Source organism: Dermochelys coriacea, chromosome 1 (genome assembly GCF_009764565.3).
Source record: "Dermochelys coriacea isolate rDerCor1 chromosome 1, rDerCor1.pri.v4, whole genome shotgun sequence".
NCBI lineage: Eukaryota > Metazoa > Chordata > Testudines > Dermochelyidae > Dermochelys > Dermochelys coriacea.
In genome coordinates, this window is record NC_050068.2 from 158172974 (window position 1) to 158191128 (window position 18155).

General features: G+C 41.4%; 1 protein-coding gene across 1 annotated transcript; it reads right to left on the minus strand.

The window, feature by feature from the left end:
• Positions 1 to 10869: 10869 nt before the first annotated feature.
• Positions 10870 to 14885, minus strand: LOC119843847 (trefoil factor 3-like). Its single transcript, XM_038373739.2, has 3 exons — positions 14549 to 14885; positions 11788 to 11934; positions 10870 to 11094 (listed from the first exon to the last, which is right to left on the minus strand). The coding sequence occupies exons 1-3, from the start codon at positions 14613 to 14615 to the stop codon at positions 11081 to 11083; spliced, it is 228 nt and encodes a 75-aa protein (XP_038229667.1). The 5' UTR covers positions 14616 to 14885; the 3' UTR covers positions 10870 to 11080.
• Between the last annotated feature and the right edge of the window lie 3270 nt (positions 14886 to 18155).

The following is an 18155-nucleotide window of genomic DNA, read 5'->3' on the forward strand; positions in this document are numbered from 1 at the left end:
CCTGGCAGTAAAGTGGGCCATAGATTTTTTCTGATATTACCTCCTGGGAACCCATTCAAGCTCATCACTGACCATGCTCTGTTAAGATGGCTAAACACCATGAAGGACACAAACCTGTGCCTAATGCGTTGGTATCTGTCTCTCCAGCCCTATGCATTCCAAATTCAGTACTGAGCCAGGAAAGCCCACCAGAATGCTGACTTCTTTTCCAGGGAAGCGGGGGAGCAATCGGATGGCCCCAGTTCTCCTGGCTTCATCTTGAGGGAGAAGGTGTGTGATGGCGTATACAAACACCACGCTGGTCAGCAAGGGGTTAAGTGATTATTTTCTGCTCAGCAAGCCCCACCCTGCCACACCTGCAGCAAATGCTCCATCTGCTGGAGGAATTAAAAAAAAAAGAGGGAAACAGTTCACTTGGGTGGCAGAGCTGGAGGTGAGTAGCCCTGCAATGCAGAGCAGAAAGAAGCCTAAAGGCTCTGGCACAGCTGCCCAAAGGGGCCCTCCCTGATGGAAGGGAAGCCTTACCCCAGAGACAATCAGAAAGGGAAGTATCGCCCTCTCCCCTGCATGTGGACCCTGGACATTGGTAACCCCTCTTACTTATATTGTTTGGACTTCCTCAACGGGGGGAAGCCTTGGACTAAGCTGACCAGGGGTGTGGGGGAGGGACAAAAGGAAGTGGCCTAGGGAGGACAAATCTTGGTTGCCAGACCACTGGTGGCCCAAAAGCCCTTGGGTCAGAGCCTGGGCTCCTGTCCCCACCACTCCCTTGGCAGTCAGGGGTTGTGGCCATGACCACTAGGCCATGCTCCCCAACCAGACCCCGAGTGAGCACTATTACACCCAGACACAGCAATGCTATGTGAGTGGAAGGGGCAAGCTCAATACTTACAGGTGGATTACACTGGAATTCAGTAGAGCATGATTTCAGCTCTCACCTCTACTGATTGCGGTTGACATTTCTATGCACTAAAGCAGTCAGACCTAGGCACCCAACTCTCAGGCCCTTTTGAAAATCCCACCCTACAATATTATAGTTCATCAGGTTTTACTTGCAAGAAGTGAGATTTCATTTCTCAATTTCCCAGTTTTTCTACTGGTAGGATGTTTAAACTTATGAGTTTCCATTTTTTAAAGAGCTATGAATTTCAACTTCTGAAAGCATATGGGATAAATGACTCTCCTATTATGCTAAAAATTTGAATGAGCAGAGTATAGTGGAACCTTAGAGTTATGAACACCAAAGTTATGAACTGACTGATCAATCACACACCACATTTGGAACCAGAAGTATGCAATCAGGCAGTAGCAGAGAGAGAGAGAAAAAAAAACAAATACAGTACAATACTGTGTTAAATGTAAATACTAAAAAATAAAGGGAAAGTTTACAAAAAAAAATTTGACAAGGTAAGGACAGAGGCAAATTAGGATTTTCTGGGGCTCAGGGCCAGAGCAATGGGAGCTCCTCCCCACTGTTTCTGCATGCAGACCCCCCCCCCCGCATTTTCTACCCCTGGTGCTCCTGCCAGGGGTTGGAGCGCGGGGACTTCCCTCACTACCTGGCAGGAGCACCGTGCGGGTGGGTGGAGTGGGTCAGGGCACGGGGGCACGTATTTTTCCAGGGGCCCCAATTAGCCGGGGCCCCTGGGCACGGGCCCTGTTGGCCCAGTGGCTAATCTGCCACTGGGTAAGGAAACTGTTTCTGTGCTTGTTTCATTTGAATTAAGATGGTTAAAAGTAGGGCTGTCAATTAATCGCAGTTAACTCACGTGATTAACTCAAAAAATTAATTGTGATTAATCACACTTATAGCAATAGAATACCAATTGAAATTTACTAAATATTTGTTGATGTTTTTCTACATTTTCAATATTGATTTCAATTACAACACAGAATACAAAGTGCACAGTGCTCACTTTTATATTATTATTTTTGGTTACAAATATATGTACTGTAAAAATGATAAACAAAAGAAATAGTATAGTTCAGTTCACCTAATACAAGTACTGAAGTGCAATCTCTTAAAAGTGTAATTTTTTTTTTTTTGGTTACATAAATACACTCATAAACAAAACAGTGTAAAACTTTAGATCCTACAAATCCACTCAGTTCTACTTCTTCTTCTGCTAATTGCTAAAGACAAACAAGTTTGTTTACGTTGACAGGGGATACTGCTGCCTGCTTCTTATTTACGTCACCTGAAAGTGAGAACAGGCATTCACATGCCAGAGGACATGCTTCCATGCTGATGATGCTCGTTAAAAAAATAATGCATCAATTAAATTTGTGATTGTACTCCTCGGGGGGAGAATTGTATGTCTCCTGCTCTGTTTTATCCACATTCTGCATATATTTCATGTTATAGCAGTCTCGGATGATGACCCAGCACACGTTCATTTTTAAGAACACTTTCACAGCAAGTTTAACAAAACGCAAAGAAGGTACAAATGTGACATTTCTAAAAATAGCTACAGCACTTGACCCAAGGTTTAAGAATCTGAAATGCTGTCCAAAATCTGAGAGGGATGAGGTGTGGAGCATGCTTTCAGAAGTCTTAAAAGAGCAACACTCTGATGCAGAAACTACAGAACAAAAAACACCAAAAAAGAAAATCAACCTTCTGCTGGTGGCATCTGACTCGGATGATGCAAATGAACATGCATTGGTCCTGGATTGTTATCAAGCAGAACCCATCATCAGCATGGACGCATGTCCTCTGGAATGGTGGTTGGAGCATGAAGGGACATATGAATCTTTAGCACATCTGGCACATAAATATCTTGCAACGCCAGCTACAACAGTGCCATGCGAATGCCTATCCTGGCATTTGGGTGACATTGTAAACAAGAAGCAGGCAGCATTATCTCCTGAAAATTGTAACCAACCCTGTTTGTCTGAGTGATTGGCTGACCAAGATGTAGGCCTGAGTGGACTTGTAGGCTCTAAAGTTTTACATTGTTTTATTTTTGAATACAGTTTTTTTTTTACATAATTCTACATTTGTAAGTTCAACTTTCATGATAAAAGGATTGCACTACAGTACTTGTATGAGGTGAATTGAAAAATACAATTTTTCTGTTTTTTACAGTTCAAATATTTGTAATAAAAATAAATATGAAGTGAGCACTGTATACTTTGTATTCTGTTGTAATTGAAATTAATATATTTGAAAATGTAGTAAACATCCAAAAATATTTAAAATAAATGGTATTCTATTGTTTTACAGTGCGATTAATCACGATTAATGTTTTTAATCGCGTGATTAATCACAATGTTTTTAATTGCTTGACAGCCCTAGTTAAAAGCAGCATTTTTCTTCTGCATAGGCAAGTTTCAAAGCTGTATTAAGTCAATGTTCAGTTGTAAACTTTGAAAGAACAGCTATAATGTTTTGTTCAGAGTTATGAAAAACCTCCATTCTAGAGGTGTTTGTAATGTTCAGGTTCTACTGAATTGAAAATTAACCATGAACAGGAAAATACACAAAATCTTAGACTTTGTCTTTAACAGGTTCAGGTGAATGTACTATGAACGTAAAAGCAAGAAAGAACTGTGGTTATTCAGTCATTTCTGAAAAAGAATGTCAAACTAAGGGATGTTGTTTTGATTCAGAATACCCAGGTGTGCCCTGGTGTTTCTATCCTCAGATAAAAAAGGTAACATATCTCTATGAAATGTGTGCAATTATCCCATTATTTAAATACACAAAACTAATGCTAGTAGGGAATGATGCTGTTTTCTCCCTGGCCTGCATTATGGTTTGTGTAATGCTGGCAAATCCCTCTTTGACTGAACCTCATGGGCTCATCCTTTTTCTTATCTATCTTTCTCATACACACACACTCACACACAGTATTACATGCTGCACAGTGTGGTTCATCCTTTACTGGCTCCCACATACTAGTACAATTTCATGTTTAGTGGACTGTGTGTGTTTGACTCCAAATATCCAATACTGTTTAATGTGAAGAGGATACCCTTACACAGGGCATGAGCAGCTCTGATTAACATCAATGGGAAATTTAATTTAGATTAAAAATCTAAATCATTTCCATGACCATTTTCATTGGAAAACATTTAGACAGTATACAGTACTATTATAGCGGCAAAGAGTCCGGTGGCACCTTATTCCAGTGGTCCCCAACCTTTCTATGCTATTCCCAGAAGACTGTGGCAGGCGCCAGACACCCCACCACCGAAATGCCACTTCTGGCTAAGAAGTGCCAGCGCCGAAATGCCTCCGAGAAACAGCAACACTTCTGGGTGTCATTTTGGCGGGTGGTTCTCCAGCGGCCATGCTCGGCGGCGGCATTTTGGTGGCGGGGTGTCCTGCGGGCACACAAAAATGCCCCGGCGGGCGCCATGGTGCCCGCAGGCACCGCGTTGGGGACCCCTGTTATAGACTAACAGACGTATAGAAGCATAAGCTTTCGTGGGTGAATATCCACTTCGTTGGATGCATGGCGTGGAAATTTCCAGAGGCAGGTATAATTATGCAAGCAAGAACCAGGCTAGGGATAACGAGGTTAGTTCAATCAGGGAGGATGAGGCCCTCTTCTAGCAGCTGAGGTGTGAAAACCAAGGGAGGAGAAACTGCTTTTGTAGTTGGCTAGCCATTCACAGTCTTTGTTTAATCCTGAGCTGATGGAGTCAAATTTGACTCCATCAGCTCAGGATTAAACAAAGACTGTGAATGGCTAGCCAACTACAAAAGCAGTTTCTCCTCCCTTGGTTTTCACACCTGAGCTGCTAGAAGAGGGCCTCATCCTCCCTGATAGAACTAACCTTGTTATCCCTAGCCTGATTTTTGCTTGCATATTTATACCTGCTATAAGATGGCTATAAGGTGCCACAGGACTCTTTGCCGCTTTTACAGATCCAGACTAACACAGCTACCCCTCTGATACTTAGTACTATTATACAGTACTATATATTATCATACAGTACTATTGTTCTGCTATTGACCTTCTACAGCTAGGATCATGTGGTCTAGCACAAGCCATCAGCACCAATACCCCATAAAGGGCACAAAAAGTTGGTGCAGATTCCAGTTGGGGCATCCCAGTCTTTATGCAACTTCCATTATCAGGGCCTCTGCTCTGATCTTAGTCACCTTGGGTATAACAGAACTAAAGAAAAAGAAAATCTTGACACACTTTCTATCATAGACCCATTGAACTCCTATTTCCAGTCATCTGAGGATGTGTAAAATTTATCAGAGCTTTGCTACTTTATGATTCAGAAATACTTTTCATTGACCTGCAGACTTGATGGGAAAATCTGACCCTGAAATATTGGTTTTCCCTTTTTTTTTCTACCCTCAGATTGTTAAAGAAAATATACCCCAGGAACATACACCAGGAATTTCTCTGCCAGTAGAACCATTGATGAAGGAATGTGTTTAAATCTTGTGGTTTTACTCTGTAATAATTCTGATTTCCAGGTCATTCCTGTCTTGGTTCTACTACTTTACAATGACACAGTTAATCACTGGATGGAGTGGTGGTTGGGCACCAACTCATTTTTAAACAAATTCCTCTTCACAGGTTAGTACTGGGCAACTGTTTATCATTTTCAATTAATCCAAATAAAATATATAAATGAAGTGTTGCATACCAGTTTGTTTTTAATATTTCTAACATTTCCTCTTCCTTTCAAAATTTTGACCTTGAGTCTCCAGTTTGTCTGTGCTGCATAATAGGGAGTGGTGGCCTCAGAAAGCTGGCTGCAACTCCCTGATCCCTGACTGCTCACACCAGGGGAAGGTAGAACAGCAGAAGGCCTGCTCTAACTTCTGCCTTTGACGCCAATGGTCCATCTAGCAGTCAGAGACTTAGGGACACCTGGGGTTGCGTCTCTGACCATCTTGGCTAATAGCCATTGATGGACCTATCCTCCATGAATTTATCTAATTCTTTTTTAAATACAGTTATGCTTTTGGCCTTCACAACATCCCCTGGCAATGAGTTCCATAGGTTCATTGTGAGTTATGTGAAGATATACTTCCTTTTGTTTGTTTTAAACTTGCTGCTGAATAATTTGATTGGGTGACCCCAGTACTTGTGTAGGGGTAAATATAACTTCCACATTCACTTTCTTCACACCAGTCATGATTTTATAGCCCTCTATCCTATCCCTGGCCCTTGACTGCCTCTAAATTGAAGAGTCCCAGTTGTCTTAATCTTTCCTCATATGGAAGGGTTTTCATACATCTAGTCATTTTTATTGCCATTCTCTGTACTTTTTCCAATTCTAATATCTTTTTGGAGATGGGGCAAACAGAATAGTGCACAGTATTCAAGATGTGCCATAGATTTATATCGTCACATTATGATATTTTCTGTCATCTTATCTATCCCTTTCCTAATGGTTCCTAATATTTTGTTAGCTTTTTTGACTGCCTCTGATCATTGAGCAGATGTTTTCAGAGAACTATCCATGATGAGTCCAAGATTTCTTTCTTTAGTGGCAACAGCTAATTTAGACCCCATCATTTTTAAGTTTGTGTTTTCCCATGTGCATTACTTTGCCTTTTTACTATTGAATTTCATCTGCTGTTTTGTTGCCCAGTCACCCAGTTTAGTGAGATCCCTTTGTAAAGGTTTGCAGTCAGCTTTAGACTTAACTATCTTGAGCAATTTTGTATCATCTGAAAACTTTGCCACCTCATGGAGCAAGAGAGCAATGGGACGTGGGGTGGGCAGAAGGAAGGATGGTTCTTAACTGCCTAGTCTCCACTCCTGGCTGTAGAAAGGCGTAAAGTGGATGTACCTCAATACTGCTGCTGAGGATACCAACAGGCAGGCATTGGCACAGAAGGGAAGAGTGGGGTCAAGCATGTTTTGGGTGGTGTTGCTCTAAGGCGAGTGCCCACGCTTCCCTGCTGAAAAGACTCTCTTTTTTTGGTGGGGAAGGAAATCAGGATATACTATTCAAATAGGACCAGAAACTGATTTGTTGTTAAAATTAGTCAGTTTAAAAACAAATTTGAGACGAGTGTCCTTTAAAAATAAATGTAAGCTGGCTAGTATAGGCCTCTCATCACAAGTAGTTGTAGTACCTGCATTTAGGAAATTTAACATATCCACAGTAAACTAGTTGGTGTTGTACTCCTGCAACAGTATATTTAAAAAGAAAAACTTCTTTTAACTGTCCTGCTAATTATTATCAGATTCATGTCTATGTACCAGACTTCCCCTGTATGTTTGGAATTCAAGCCAGTTCTCATTCACTTACCTGATCAAAAGCTGACCAAGGGCACCAGCATTAAAAGAGAGGGATTTCAGTTGGTGAATTTCACAACAGCCTTAATTGTTTGTCTCTTTTCTGATCCATGGCAGATGCTGGTGGCAAGGTGGGGAGGAGCAAATCTACATGGCACACCCTTTAGTTATTATCCATGTATTCAGCAGCTCAGATATTCCATCGGTGGCAGATGTAGATGCTGAGAAGGTTTTGTGGTAGAGCAAACCTACAGGGTACATGGGCTAATTGAGCAGGCTCAGAAGTGCTAGATGGTCCTATTCAAACTACTGCTATAGAAGAAAGAATCAGACTCCAAGATCTTTACTTTTCTCTTGCTTCTAATTGGTGTGTGGGGTAGAAGTGGTAAGGAAACCACAGTGGGAGGAGAGAGAACCAGCCAGATCAAGAAAACTTCCATATCCCTGATGGTTTTCGGGGAGAGAGGCAGACTGCCTTAGACTTGGGAGGTGAAGAAAGACACAGTCAATAGAGACCGAGGTAGGGAGTAGAGGGAAATCTCCCTGTGCTTGTTTTCTGCTGTGAACTCCCATGAAAAATGTATTTAGTTTTGTTTTTTAAACCTTTAAAGGAATTTGCTGTTGGTGAACAACACTGGATTGAGCGCTCTGGACATTAAAGACCTCTGCTTATCCATATCAGTTTTGCTACTCCAGGTCAGGTCCATCTAACTCTGTATCCTGCCTATGGCAGTAGCCAGATTAGGTAGCAGCAGTGCAAGCTTCCCACATAAACCATCCCTTCCCAGGTATTTCAGCCTTGCCCTGGAGTCGGGATGACAGGGGAAGTCAGTTTTCGTGCTACATTCAGGCCTTAGGCTGATCTATATTTAAAAGTTGTATTGGTATAACTTTCAGGGTTTTTTAATGAAAATAGTTCTACTAGTATAAACCCTAATATAAATGCAATTATACTGCTATAAATGTGCCTTGTACCACTATAGGTTATTCTGGCTCAGAGAGCTATGAGCACTTAGATTAGGGTTGCCAATTTACTAATCACACAAAACCTGCCCTCTACTCCGCCCCCTCTCAGAGACCCACCCCCTGCTCACTCCATCCCCCATCCCTCCATTGCTCACTCTTCCCCACCCTCATTCACTTTCACCTGGCTGGGGTAGGGGGTTGGGGTGTGGGAAGGGGTATGAGCTCCGAGCTGGGGTTGCAGGCTCTGGGGTGGGGTTCAGTCTGAGGGGTTCAGAGTGCAGGAAGGGGTGTGGGCTCTGGCTGGGGGTGTGGGCTCTGGGGTGGGCAGTGGATGAAGGGTTTGGAGTGCAGAAGGGGGTTCCAGGCTGGGCCGGGGGTTGAGGTGTGGGGAGGAGTGAGGACTCCAAATGGGGGCAGGGCTGGGGCAGTTTGGAGTGCAGGAAGGGGCTCCAGGCTGGGGCAGCGATAATCAATCCTCACATAAACACCGCTGTTTTTAATTTCTGGAGGAGCTGCAGTAACCCTCCCTCCTGGAGCAGAATATAATCCCTGAAGAGATTACGTGTAGCTGCAATATTTATCAAAGGTATAATTTCCTTCTTTGTCTTCTCACCATTCTCAGTAAGGTGCAGACAATAGTCACATTATATAGAATAGTTCACTTTCCTTTTTGCCTTATTAAGTTTTCTATCTCAGGGGTTGGGGTGGAAGGAATTTGTCCCCATCCCTTCAGTTCAGTCCCTACCCCCAGCTTCTCTCATACACAGATGAACTACTCCTAAATTCTTGTCTGTGGTTTTGTTCAAGGTGGTTTGGTGAAACTAGCCCCTTGTGATTCAGATCTCTAATTTTTGCTCCGTCTACTCTAGATAGGTTCTCGTGCCATCCGCATCACAATACTATCTAACCATCCTAACGTGTGATTCGTTTACTCTCGTTTCCTTGGTGGGTGAATTGTAGGGTAGTATTTTTTATTTTGTCAAAGCTTTGTTTTGAAGGGGGGAGTTGTTTATGTATGAGTTTCTGTGTGTTTATATTAGTACATGTACAAAAAGGGGAGATGACTACCTAGGAAGGAGTACTGAGGAAAGGGATCTGGGGGTCAGTGGACTTCAAGCTAAATATGAGTCAACGGTGTAACACTGTTGGGGGGAAAAAAAAGCGAACATCATTCTGGGATGTGGTAGCAGGAGTATCATAAGCAAGACACGAGAAGTAATTCTTCCACTCTACTCTGCAATGATTAGGCCTCAATTGGCATATTGTGTCCAGTTCTGGGCGCCACATTTCAGGAAGGATGTAAACAAATTGGAGAAAGTCCAGAAAGAGTGACAAAAATGATTAAAGGTCTAGAAAGCATGAACTAATGAGAGAGATTTAAAAAATTTGATTTGTTTAGTCTGGAAAAGAGAAGACTAAGGGGTGACTTGATAACAGTTTTCAAGTATGTAAAAGGCTGTTACAAGGAGGAGGGAGAATTTTTTTTTTCTTAACCTCTGAGACTAGGACAGGAAGCAATGGGCTTAGATTGCAGCAAGGGAGGTTTAGGTTGGACATTAGGAAAAACTTCCTAACTGTCAGGGTGATTAAGCACTGGAATAAGATGCAAGGCAATTGAGAATCAGGCCCAGACCACTAGGAAGTGTGACCATAAATAGAAATAAATAATTATTATTGATGTCTATTGAAGGTAAAGCTATCTATGGGATGACTTCAGTTTTAAATGTGGAAACTGGCAGGCTATTTCTGATCAGGCTGTGCAATTGCATCTGAGAAATGTAAAGCTTAAATTGCCATTTATTTATTTTCTTTATCAACAATCAGTGGGGGGGTTTGTATAGGATAAAAGCACAAAGATATGTCTGGTGTGTCAATAGGGATTAACCATTTGATCCAAGGCACAGCTTAGAAAGCTGAATTTAAAGGCAGAGGAAATCTGCAAAGAGGGTGTGACTGGAAAGATGGATTCCAAGCTCCAGTTCATTACAAACATGGGCCCTGATCAACTCTCAGTCAATTAAAAGACTTCAGTGGGAAATGGATTGAGCTCATGGCATTTTTTCCATGACAGGAATCCTTTGAAAGTGCATATCATGAAATCAAATCCAAGTGACATAGAATCATCTGATTAGTTCATCAGTTCTCTTCATCTAAACAAGGTTTGTTTGAGCACATCTAGTGCTCTTGAGAAGTTCTAGCATGAAAGCCCTGGAGACTAAAATCTCCAGCAGCACGGGTAGTAGCTTTGCATACTTGTCCACATTGCCCTGTCCAGGTGCTTTAACCATGATCTGGAGGAAAGAGTTCAGTCTCCTTGGTCCATTGAGTCCTTGTGTCTCTGTTAAGACAGCCAACAAAATTATCAATCAATGCCCTATGTGATGGGTTAGCCATGCGGATACTTGTCCATTTGGAAATAGACTATGATCATGTAGGCCACAGAAAAGTCTTTAGTTGGTAACTTTAATTCATACCCAACTTGCGCTAGTTTCATCTTTTTGGTAATGTTTTAATCTGTAGTATTTGTATTGACAATAGGATGATGTATTTTTCTCCAGAACTGTCAGTAATTGCTTTCTCTTGGGAAGTCAGAGAGAGAAATATCCACTTTCCAGGAAAGGGCAACCTATTTAGAGCACAAGAATACCAAAGAAGCATCTAGCAATTTTTGTTTTGCTGCTTTTATTGTTTCAGGCAGGTACATGATACTAAAGTATAGAAAGACTGCAGCGGCAAACTATGTAATTGTAAAGAAAACAGAGGGATCAGAAATGACCTGCATGAAAATCAGCATCATTACAGATTGCATACATTGTACAGATGAGTGCACTTTGTCATTGTCATAATGAAGAACTCCACTGTAAGAGACACGTTTCTAGAGCAGATCCATTTTATAGTTGACATTCTGTTTGGAGAAGAAAAAAATATGAAAATGACTACTGCACAATGCATTACCTATCTCAAACTATTTCAGCAAAACCCATTTCACAAACACTGACATAATTCTGAAAGTTAGGCCTACGTTTAATTTTCCCCTGTCATCAATAGAGGAAATAAATTAGTAACTGAACTCTAAATGTTTTCACATAAAGGGGTGCCAGATGGTGTTGAATAGGAAGGAAATGGAAAAATAAATGAGGGATAAACTGAAAACCAGTTTAAACAAGATTCTCCTCAACCTCCCAAATCCTCTCAATTTTTCCTCTGTTTCCTCCTCTTCTTTCAATGTATCTATTAATTGTAGATGACTGATAATCTCTCTAAAGCAGTCACTTTTGTAATCTTCCATTTATCTTTGAAATCTACTGATTTACTAAAATGTCATTTCTGCTTCACCGTGTAGCTTCTGTACACATTAGCGTGTAAGGATGCATTTAGTTATATGGTTTCATTCACAAGATGGTAAAGTCACCATGCAGAAGACAGCACCAATCCCTACCTTAGCATGACATTTAACTGATCACAGGACTCCTGCTGAAAGTTGCTGCATTGACTTTAATGGAAGGGGAAGATGCTCAACACCTTGCAGAACTGGGATTTATACAAATAAAAGTCTGTCTGCCAGCAATGAAAAAATTGACATCCTTCACACACTTACGTTCTACTGGAGCTGGTTTGAAACACCAGGGGCTATCTGGAGCATCTGAATTAAAGCAGCATTGTCTTGCACTACATTCAATTTCAGTGATGCCTGGATACCCACAGTTTTCTCTTGCTTTTGGTTGCACATCACATTCACCTGGAGCTATTTAAAACGAAGTACAAGGTAAACAGTCTAACATATTTTTCATTAACTAATTTTGCATCCGTTATTTAAGGGATTCAAAATTGCACCGGCCTGTAAATGACACTTTCAGTCACATCAAGCACTTTCGTAAACCTAAACAATTTATTACCTTAAACTATAAATAGACCCAGCTCAAAACAGTCCCTCAGCATGGGACCAAAAGTGAAAAGGGTTATTTCCTTAGACTTATATTGCAGAACAAATATGTTCAAATTCACAATTTAAATGAGTCTAGTGTCCTGAGACTGCTGAATACTTGCTCTTACCACTATAGGGTGACCAGATGTCCCGATTTTATAGGGACAGTCCCGATATTTGAGGCTTTTTCTTATGTAGGTACCAATTACCCCCCACCCTCTGTCCTGATTTTTCACACTTGCTATCTGGTCATCCTATACCATTATGAAATCACTAGACAGCTTTGTATGATTGGCATTCTTTCTCCAAAAGACGCCTCCCTCCAGCACAGTAACAGTGAGCATTACTGTACAGTGGTTTTACTTCACTACAAAAATTATACAACTACTGGTAGTACAAAGTTGTAATTGTAAAATACTAAGAGCCAAATTCCAGCTATGTCAGTAGAACCCCAGGCAAGTATCCCAGAGATGAATTTGTCCCTAATTTTGTAGCTGATATAAAGCACCCAATTCTGATCTCACACTGCTGTAAATTGAAAGAAACTACTGAAATCAATGGAGTTACATTTGTGTAAAATCCCAATGAAAAGTGAGAGCAGACTGGCAAAAATCACTGTAGAAATGCAAAAGTGGGAACTGGTTTACTATATCGAATACTTTGCTTAAATCATGTAATACCACAGATGTGAAAACTAGCCCTTCTTATTTTTTGTTTATTTGAAATTGTTTTCTTGCTACTTTACTTAGTGGGAGTGGTATGTTTTCCAAACTTCAGGTCTGAAATACCTGGACTTTCTGGAGATTGGACTTGACACGATTCTCTTACCCTTTCTAGACAATAAATTCCATGTAGCAGGAATCTTGTCTTTGTTCATGCTTTGTAAAGCACGGTGTACATGTATGGTGCTATGTAAGTACTTAAGACACACTCACAACCTGGTTTTGAGGAGCAGGCCCTTTTTGAAAGCTGGGTGGATTTCCAGAGGGGAGTCCATCCGAGTTCATGGGGACAAATAGGCACAACCTGGTTCTGCAGCTCCTAAGGCCTGATCTTGCCCATTGAAGTGAATGAAATTTGCCATTTACTTTAATGGGAGCATGATCGGGACCTTAGGAAAAGCTTTTTAAAGGTTGCATAATAAGGATTTTGCAGTACTGTGTCTTATAAATTTGTGTATTAAAATTCCTTGTATTTTTAACAATATAAATATAACAAAAAATCTGAAGTATATACATTATATATGCTGGTTATATACAGTACTTTAGAATGCATTTAACTTGGACCATGAAAATGGACTAGTCAGTCTAGCTTGAAGTCCTCTAGGGGCCTCACTGTTGCTAGCCTATATTCATGGAAGGCTTTCGGATGATATGGGGATGGGCAGCAGTATAAAATTCTAAGATAGGCGGATAGGAGAAGCAGATAGCTCCCCTACAGTAGAACAACGTTGCAGCATTTGGACTGCTGGAAGCTTAAATCCAAAACAAGAACTGTTTATAAATTTGTAAAATTGTGAAGTAATTCCCAATAAGATTTGCAAAACCTTAATTCTGGTTCTAAAGAAACTGACTTTTTTCTTTAAATAAAATTAACTCCATAGAAAAATAAGATCCTACATAGGAGTATGTAAAACATGCTTCACCTTATCAAAAATGACTTTTGCTTTGTTGCAAATTGTGTATTCTCTTTTGCAAGCAGCTGGCCAAGCATGCACATGCAAAGGGCCGAAAGACTATATTTTGTATATTTTGGGTACAAGGATGTCATCTTTTTATCATATAGATCTGTTTTGTAAGCAGTGCCATCAAACATTTCTGCAAAAGGACTCTCGCAAATACAAAAACATGAGCTAAGCTCTTGAAAGAATTGCTATATGCTGCTAATACACTAGGTAGTGCGCCTTGCCACAAGACTGTTTATGTCTAATTCCTCCAGGTCTATTTTTCCCATCTCTGGGATACATTTTTTCCCTAAACACAAATAGCTTCCAATGAAGTCAGTAGAATTCTGCACAAACATCCAGATCAAAATTGGGCCCTATGTGAACAAATCTCTCCAGAAAAAAAACATTATTGTTAGAAGAACAGACCCACATCTAGTTATCTCTGCATGACAGAAAGAAACATAATGTATTAGATCTCAAACATCTTTGCTCTCTCCTTCCCCCTCATGCCAAGAAAAATATTAGAGGGGTCCTAATTTTTATTCTTTCCCATTTGGATTCATTCTGAAGCTAAAGTACATTAAATTTTACATCTTAACATAACAGTAGAGCAATCAACATAACAGTTTCTTAATATTTAACATTACTGAAATTATAAAGCAAGATCCTTGGGAAATACCTTATTTAACAATACTCAAAATTAGTGTTGATTAATTTCAGGTGGTTTGAGCTTATGCCCTGAACACGATATTTTAAACAGGTACTTACGCAGCAAGGCATTGCTGAGCCCCACAATGAGGGAAATGGTCAGTAACCAGAACACCTTATTTTCCATTGCAGTCTTCAGTGTTCAGTCTTTAAGAAGAATGTGAGTCTACAGATGAAAATGTCCTTAGAGGGTTTTGTTTTATAGCAGTTTTGTTTGATCAAATAGTTTCAAATAATATTTACCTAAGGAGGCATTTTTTGGCAGTTCTCTCCATTTATCTCTTTTTGATTAAAACAGTTCCCAGCCCATACAGTGTCCACTGAAGTAATAAGTATTTGAAAGTGGGGAAATGCCGGTGTAGATTTAAAGCTTATGTGGCAATCAGGTTTTACATTCTGCACTGTCAACCTAACCTTATCAGAAGGAAGTTGAAGCTCTATCATGAGTGTGTTCTGCCAATTTCAGTATCAATTATTTTAATATTAAAAAAGTGATATTTCAGCAAGCCACCAAGATGCAGATTTTTAAAAGGACATAAGTGTTGCTGCGCTCAGTGTTGCAATACTTAATAGATTTAGGAGAATAAAAACCATTTGCAAGAGTGATTTAGGCTCCTAAGAGCCTAAATCCCATCAACTGTCAATGGGATTTTTGCACCTAGGAGCCTAAATCAGTTAGGTGTTACAATGCTGAGTGCTGCAACACTTAAATATCTGGGCCTCAGTGCCCATATGTCTGGGACACTAGTTCTATTCTATATGGCTTCTTCTATTACCTCATCATGTAGTATCTGAGCACTTTCTGGTAGTGCATAATTCAGGGTTAAGGGGAAAAAAAACTGAAACGCAGACAAAAGTTATGTAGGATTTTTAACAGTTTTCTCACTTCTGAACTAAGGCCTCAGTTTAGTAAGGTACTTAAGCACAGGACTGACTTCAATCATATGGTAGTTCCCGTGTACAATAGACTACCTGTCTGTAGCACTTCGGGCTCCTGCTATACATATAAAGAAGGCTGAAGGAGAAGCAGAGCTGCACTTCTCTCCTCCATACAGTAAAAATAAAACCAACAATAAAACATCTGAAAGAAGAAGCAGTTTCTGAACAGTTCTTTCTTTCTTTCTTTCTTTCTTTCTTTTTCAGATAATTATCTCTCTAGGCTTTTCTAAATGGCATAAATCTAGGCCTTTGTCTTTAAAATGTCGCACTCTTGATAACTGCAGATGCTGCATAATCCAGAAGGACTGATAAAGGCTCAGCTAAGGCCCAGCACTGATGGCTAAGATACAACCTAAGTAACCCTTTTAAAATAATGATTAAGACTAGGATTTAGTCATGGGTATTTTTAATAAAAGTCATGGACAGGTCACAGGCAATAGACAAAAATTCATGGCCCCTGACCTGTCCATGATTTGTACTAAAAATACCTGTGATTAAATCTTGGGGGAGCGGGGTGCTGGGGAGACAAGGGGGGTGTCACTGCTGGGGGGAGCAGTCTGGGGGGGATGGGGGAGCCGCTGCTGGGAGGACACCTGGGACCAGTGGTACCAGCTGCCGGGGCCACAGACTGCGGCTGCTCTGGCCGGCTGGGGACCACTGCCTGGGGGCTGGAGCAGTGTCTGGTGGGGCTGTCCTGGGGGCCACCTGACCAGCTGGCTCCAGAGCCACCTGCTTCGGCAGCTGTGGGGTCAGACACACTGGCTGCTGCAGAAGTCACAGAAAGGCATGGAATTCCTGACTTTTGTGACCTCTGTGACAGGCACAGAGCCCTTATAATGATCAATAACATCAGTGTAACAGTGAAGTGTTTGGGGCAACTGAGGAACAGAATTTAAGTGACTCACTTATGGTTATGTGGGAAATCTGGGGCAGAGCTGGGGACAGAACCCCTGATGGATTCATACCTTATCCGCTGGACCACATTGCCTCTCATCAAGTTTTTCAAATCTCAGCTTTTAGGCTAATTGCAAAATAAGATTAAAGTGCTTACCCACCTTTTGTAAAGTGCTCTGAGATCTACAGATGATAAAGCAGTGTGTAAATGCAAAGAATTAATATTAGCTATATATATCAGAAGTAAGAAGACAAATCAGAAACAAATGACTTGCTTGAGAAAAACTGTGGCCAGGTAGATTAAGTATTTGGAATAAAGCAGAATGAGCCCTGATGCTTAGGGTATGTCTACACAGCAAAGAAATACTCACAGCGGGTCCATATCAGCTGACTCGAGGTCACAGGGTCAGGCTGCAGTCATGTTTCATTGTTGTATAGACTTCTGGGCTTGGGCTGGAGGCATATGAATAAGTGGTAAGGTGAAATTAATGATAAAAAACATAGTAAAGTTTTCTTTGGCATTTAAATTTTCTGAATTTGCTGCAACTTCTTTTCTCCCACCCAGCAGGAAGGAAACTAGGAAAAGAAGTATTGGGCAAATATGTATTCCTCTGTAGGAACCAATGCTGATGGTTGCCTCGCTACTAATGGCTAGAAAAGCCAGAACAGCAGTGATCTGTTTAAGGCAGAGGTGCGGCTCATTACCAAACGGATAATCATCTGAGGCACAGGAAGCAAATTAAAAACAACCTTGGGAGGTCAGAGAAGCTCTAAAAACGAGACCTAAAGTGAGAGGCTGGTTATAGTGTTTTGGAGTCAGATCTCTGACTTTATTTAGGGCTATGGTGGGCCAGAAAATAAGAATTCCATTTCTTGAAAAATGTTGAGGTTTTAACATTTGTTTTCATTCTGCATCAGAACAAAAACTAGTCTCTTAGAATGTTTCTTTGATAGTCCAGTGGTTAGGGGATTCACCTGGGATGTGGAAGATCCAGGTTCAAGTCCTGTCTATTATTTGTATTGTACAAGTGCATAAGAGTTCCAGGCCCCATTGTGTTAGGCCAGTGGTATAACTAGGACAGGAAAAGTGGGTAGGCAGGCAATGATGGGGGGCCTGTCTCCCCCCATCCTTCCAGTCAGCTCTCACCACTCAGCAGGCACCAGAAGATGAGGCTGCGGGACACCCACATGGGGCAGAGGTGGGCCCTGCTGGGGCTCAAGATCCACCCAGCCCTCCATCCTGACTCAGTGTCTGTCCACCCGGCTGGCCTTGTTCCTCTCCTGCCAGTGCCGTGTGTGCTGCTCCGCCCCTAGCACCAGCCATGCCCAGACCCACCCCCATGAAGCACACCCTCTGCCTGGAAAGACTCACTGCATCCCAGCCTGTGGATTTGGGGAGCTCTGGTCCTGATTTGTGTGGGCCCGGATGCTAAGTGGGTGGGCCCCGCCCAGCTGTGGCTATGCCCCTGTGCTACGCACTGTACAAGCCTAGAACAAAAGACAGTCCCTGCCCCAAAAAGCTTACAATTGAAGTATAAGAGACAAGAGATGGACGCAGACTGACAGGAAACAATGAGACAATATTGGTCAGCATGGTAGGCAGTGGTCTCAGCATACCAACAGCCTAACCACTGTCAAGAGTTTTGTAGATATAATATCAAAGGAGAATTTTAAGGAGGGATTTGAAGGAGAAAAATTATTTGGCTTTGCATACATTTACTGGGAGCTCCTCCCAAGTGTGAGATGCTGCACAGGAGACAGCACAAAGGTGTATTAGATGGAGGCTGGTATCATGGGCTGATTAGAGATGTGAGTTGCCCTTTGAATACTGAAT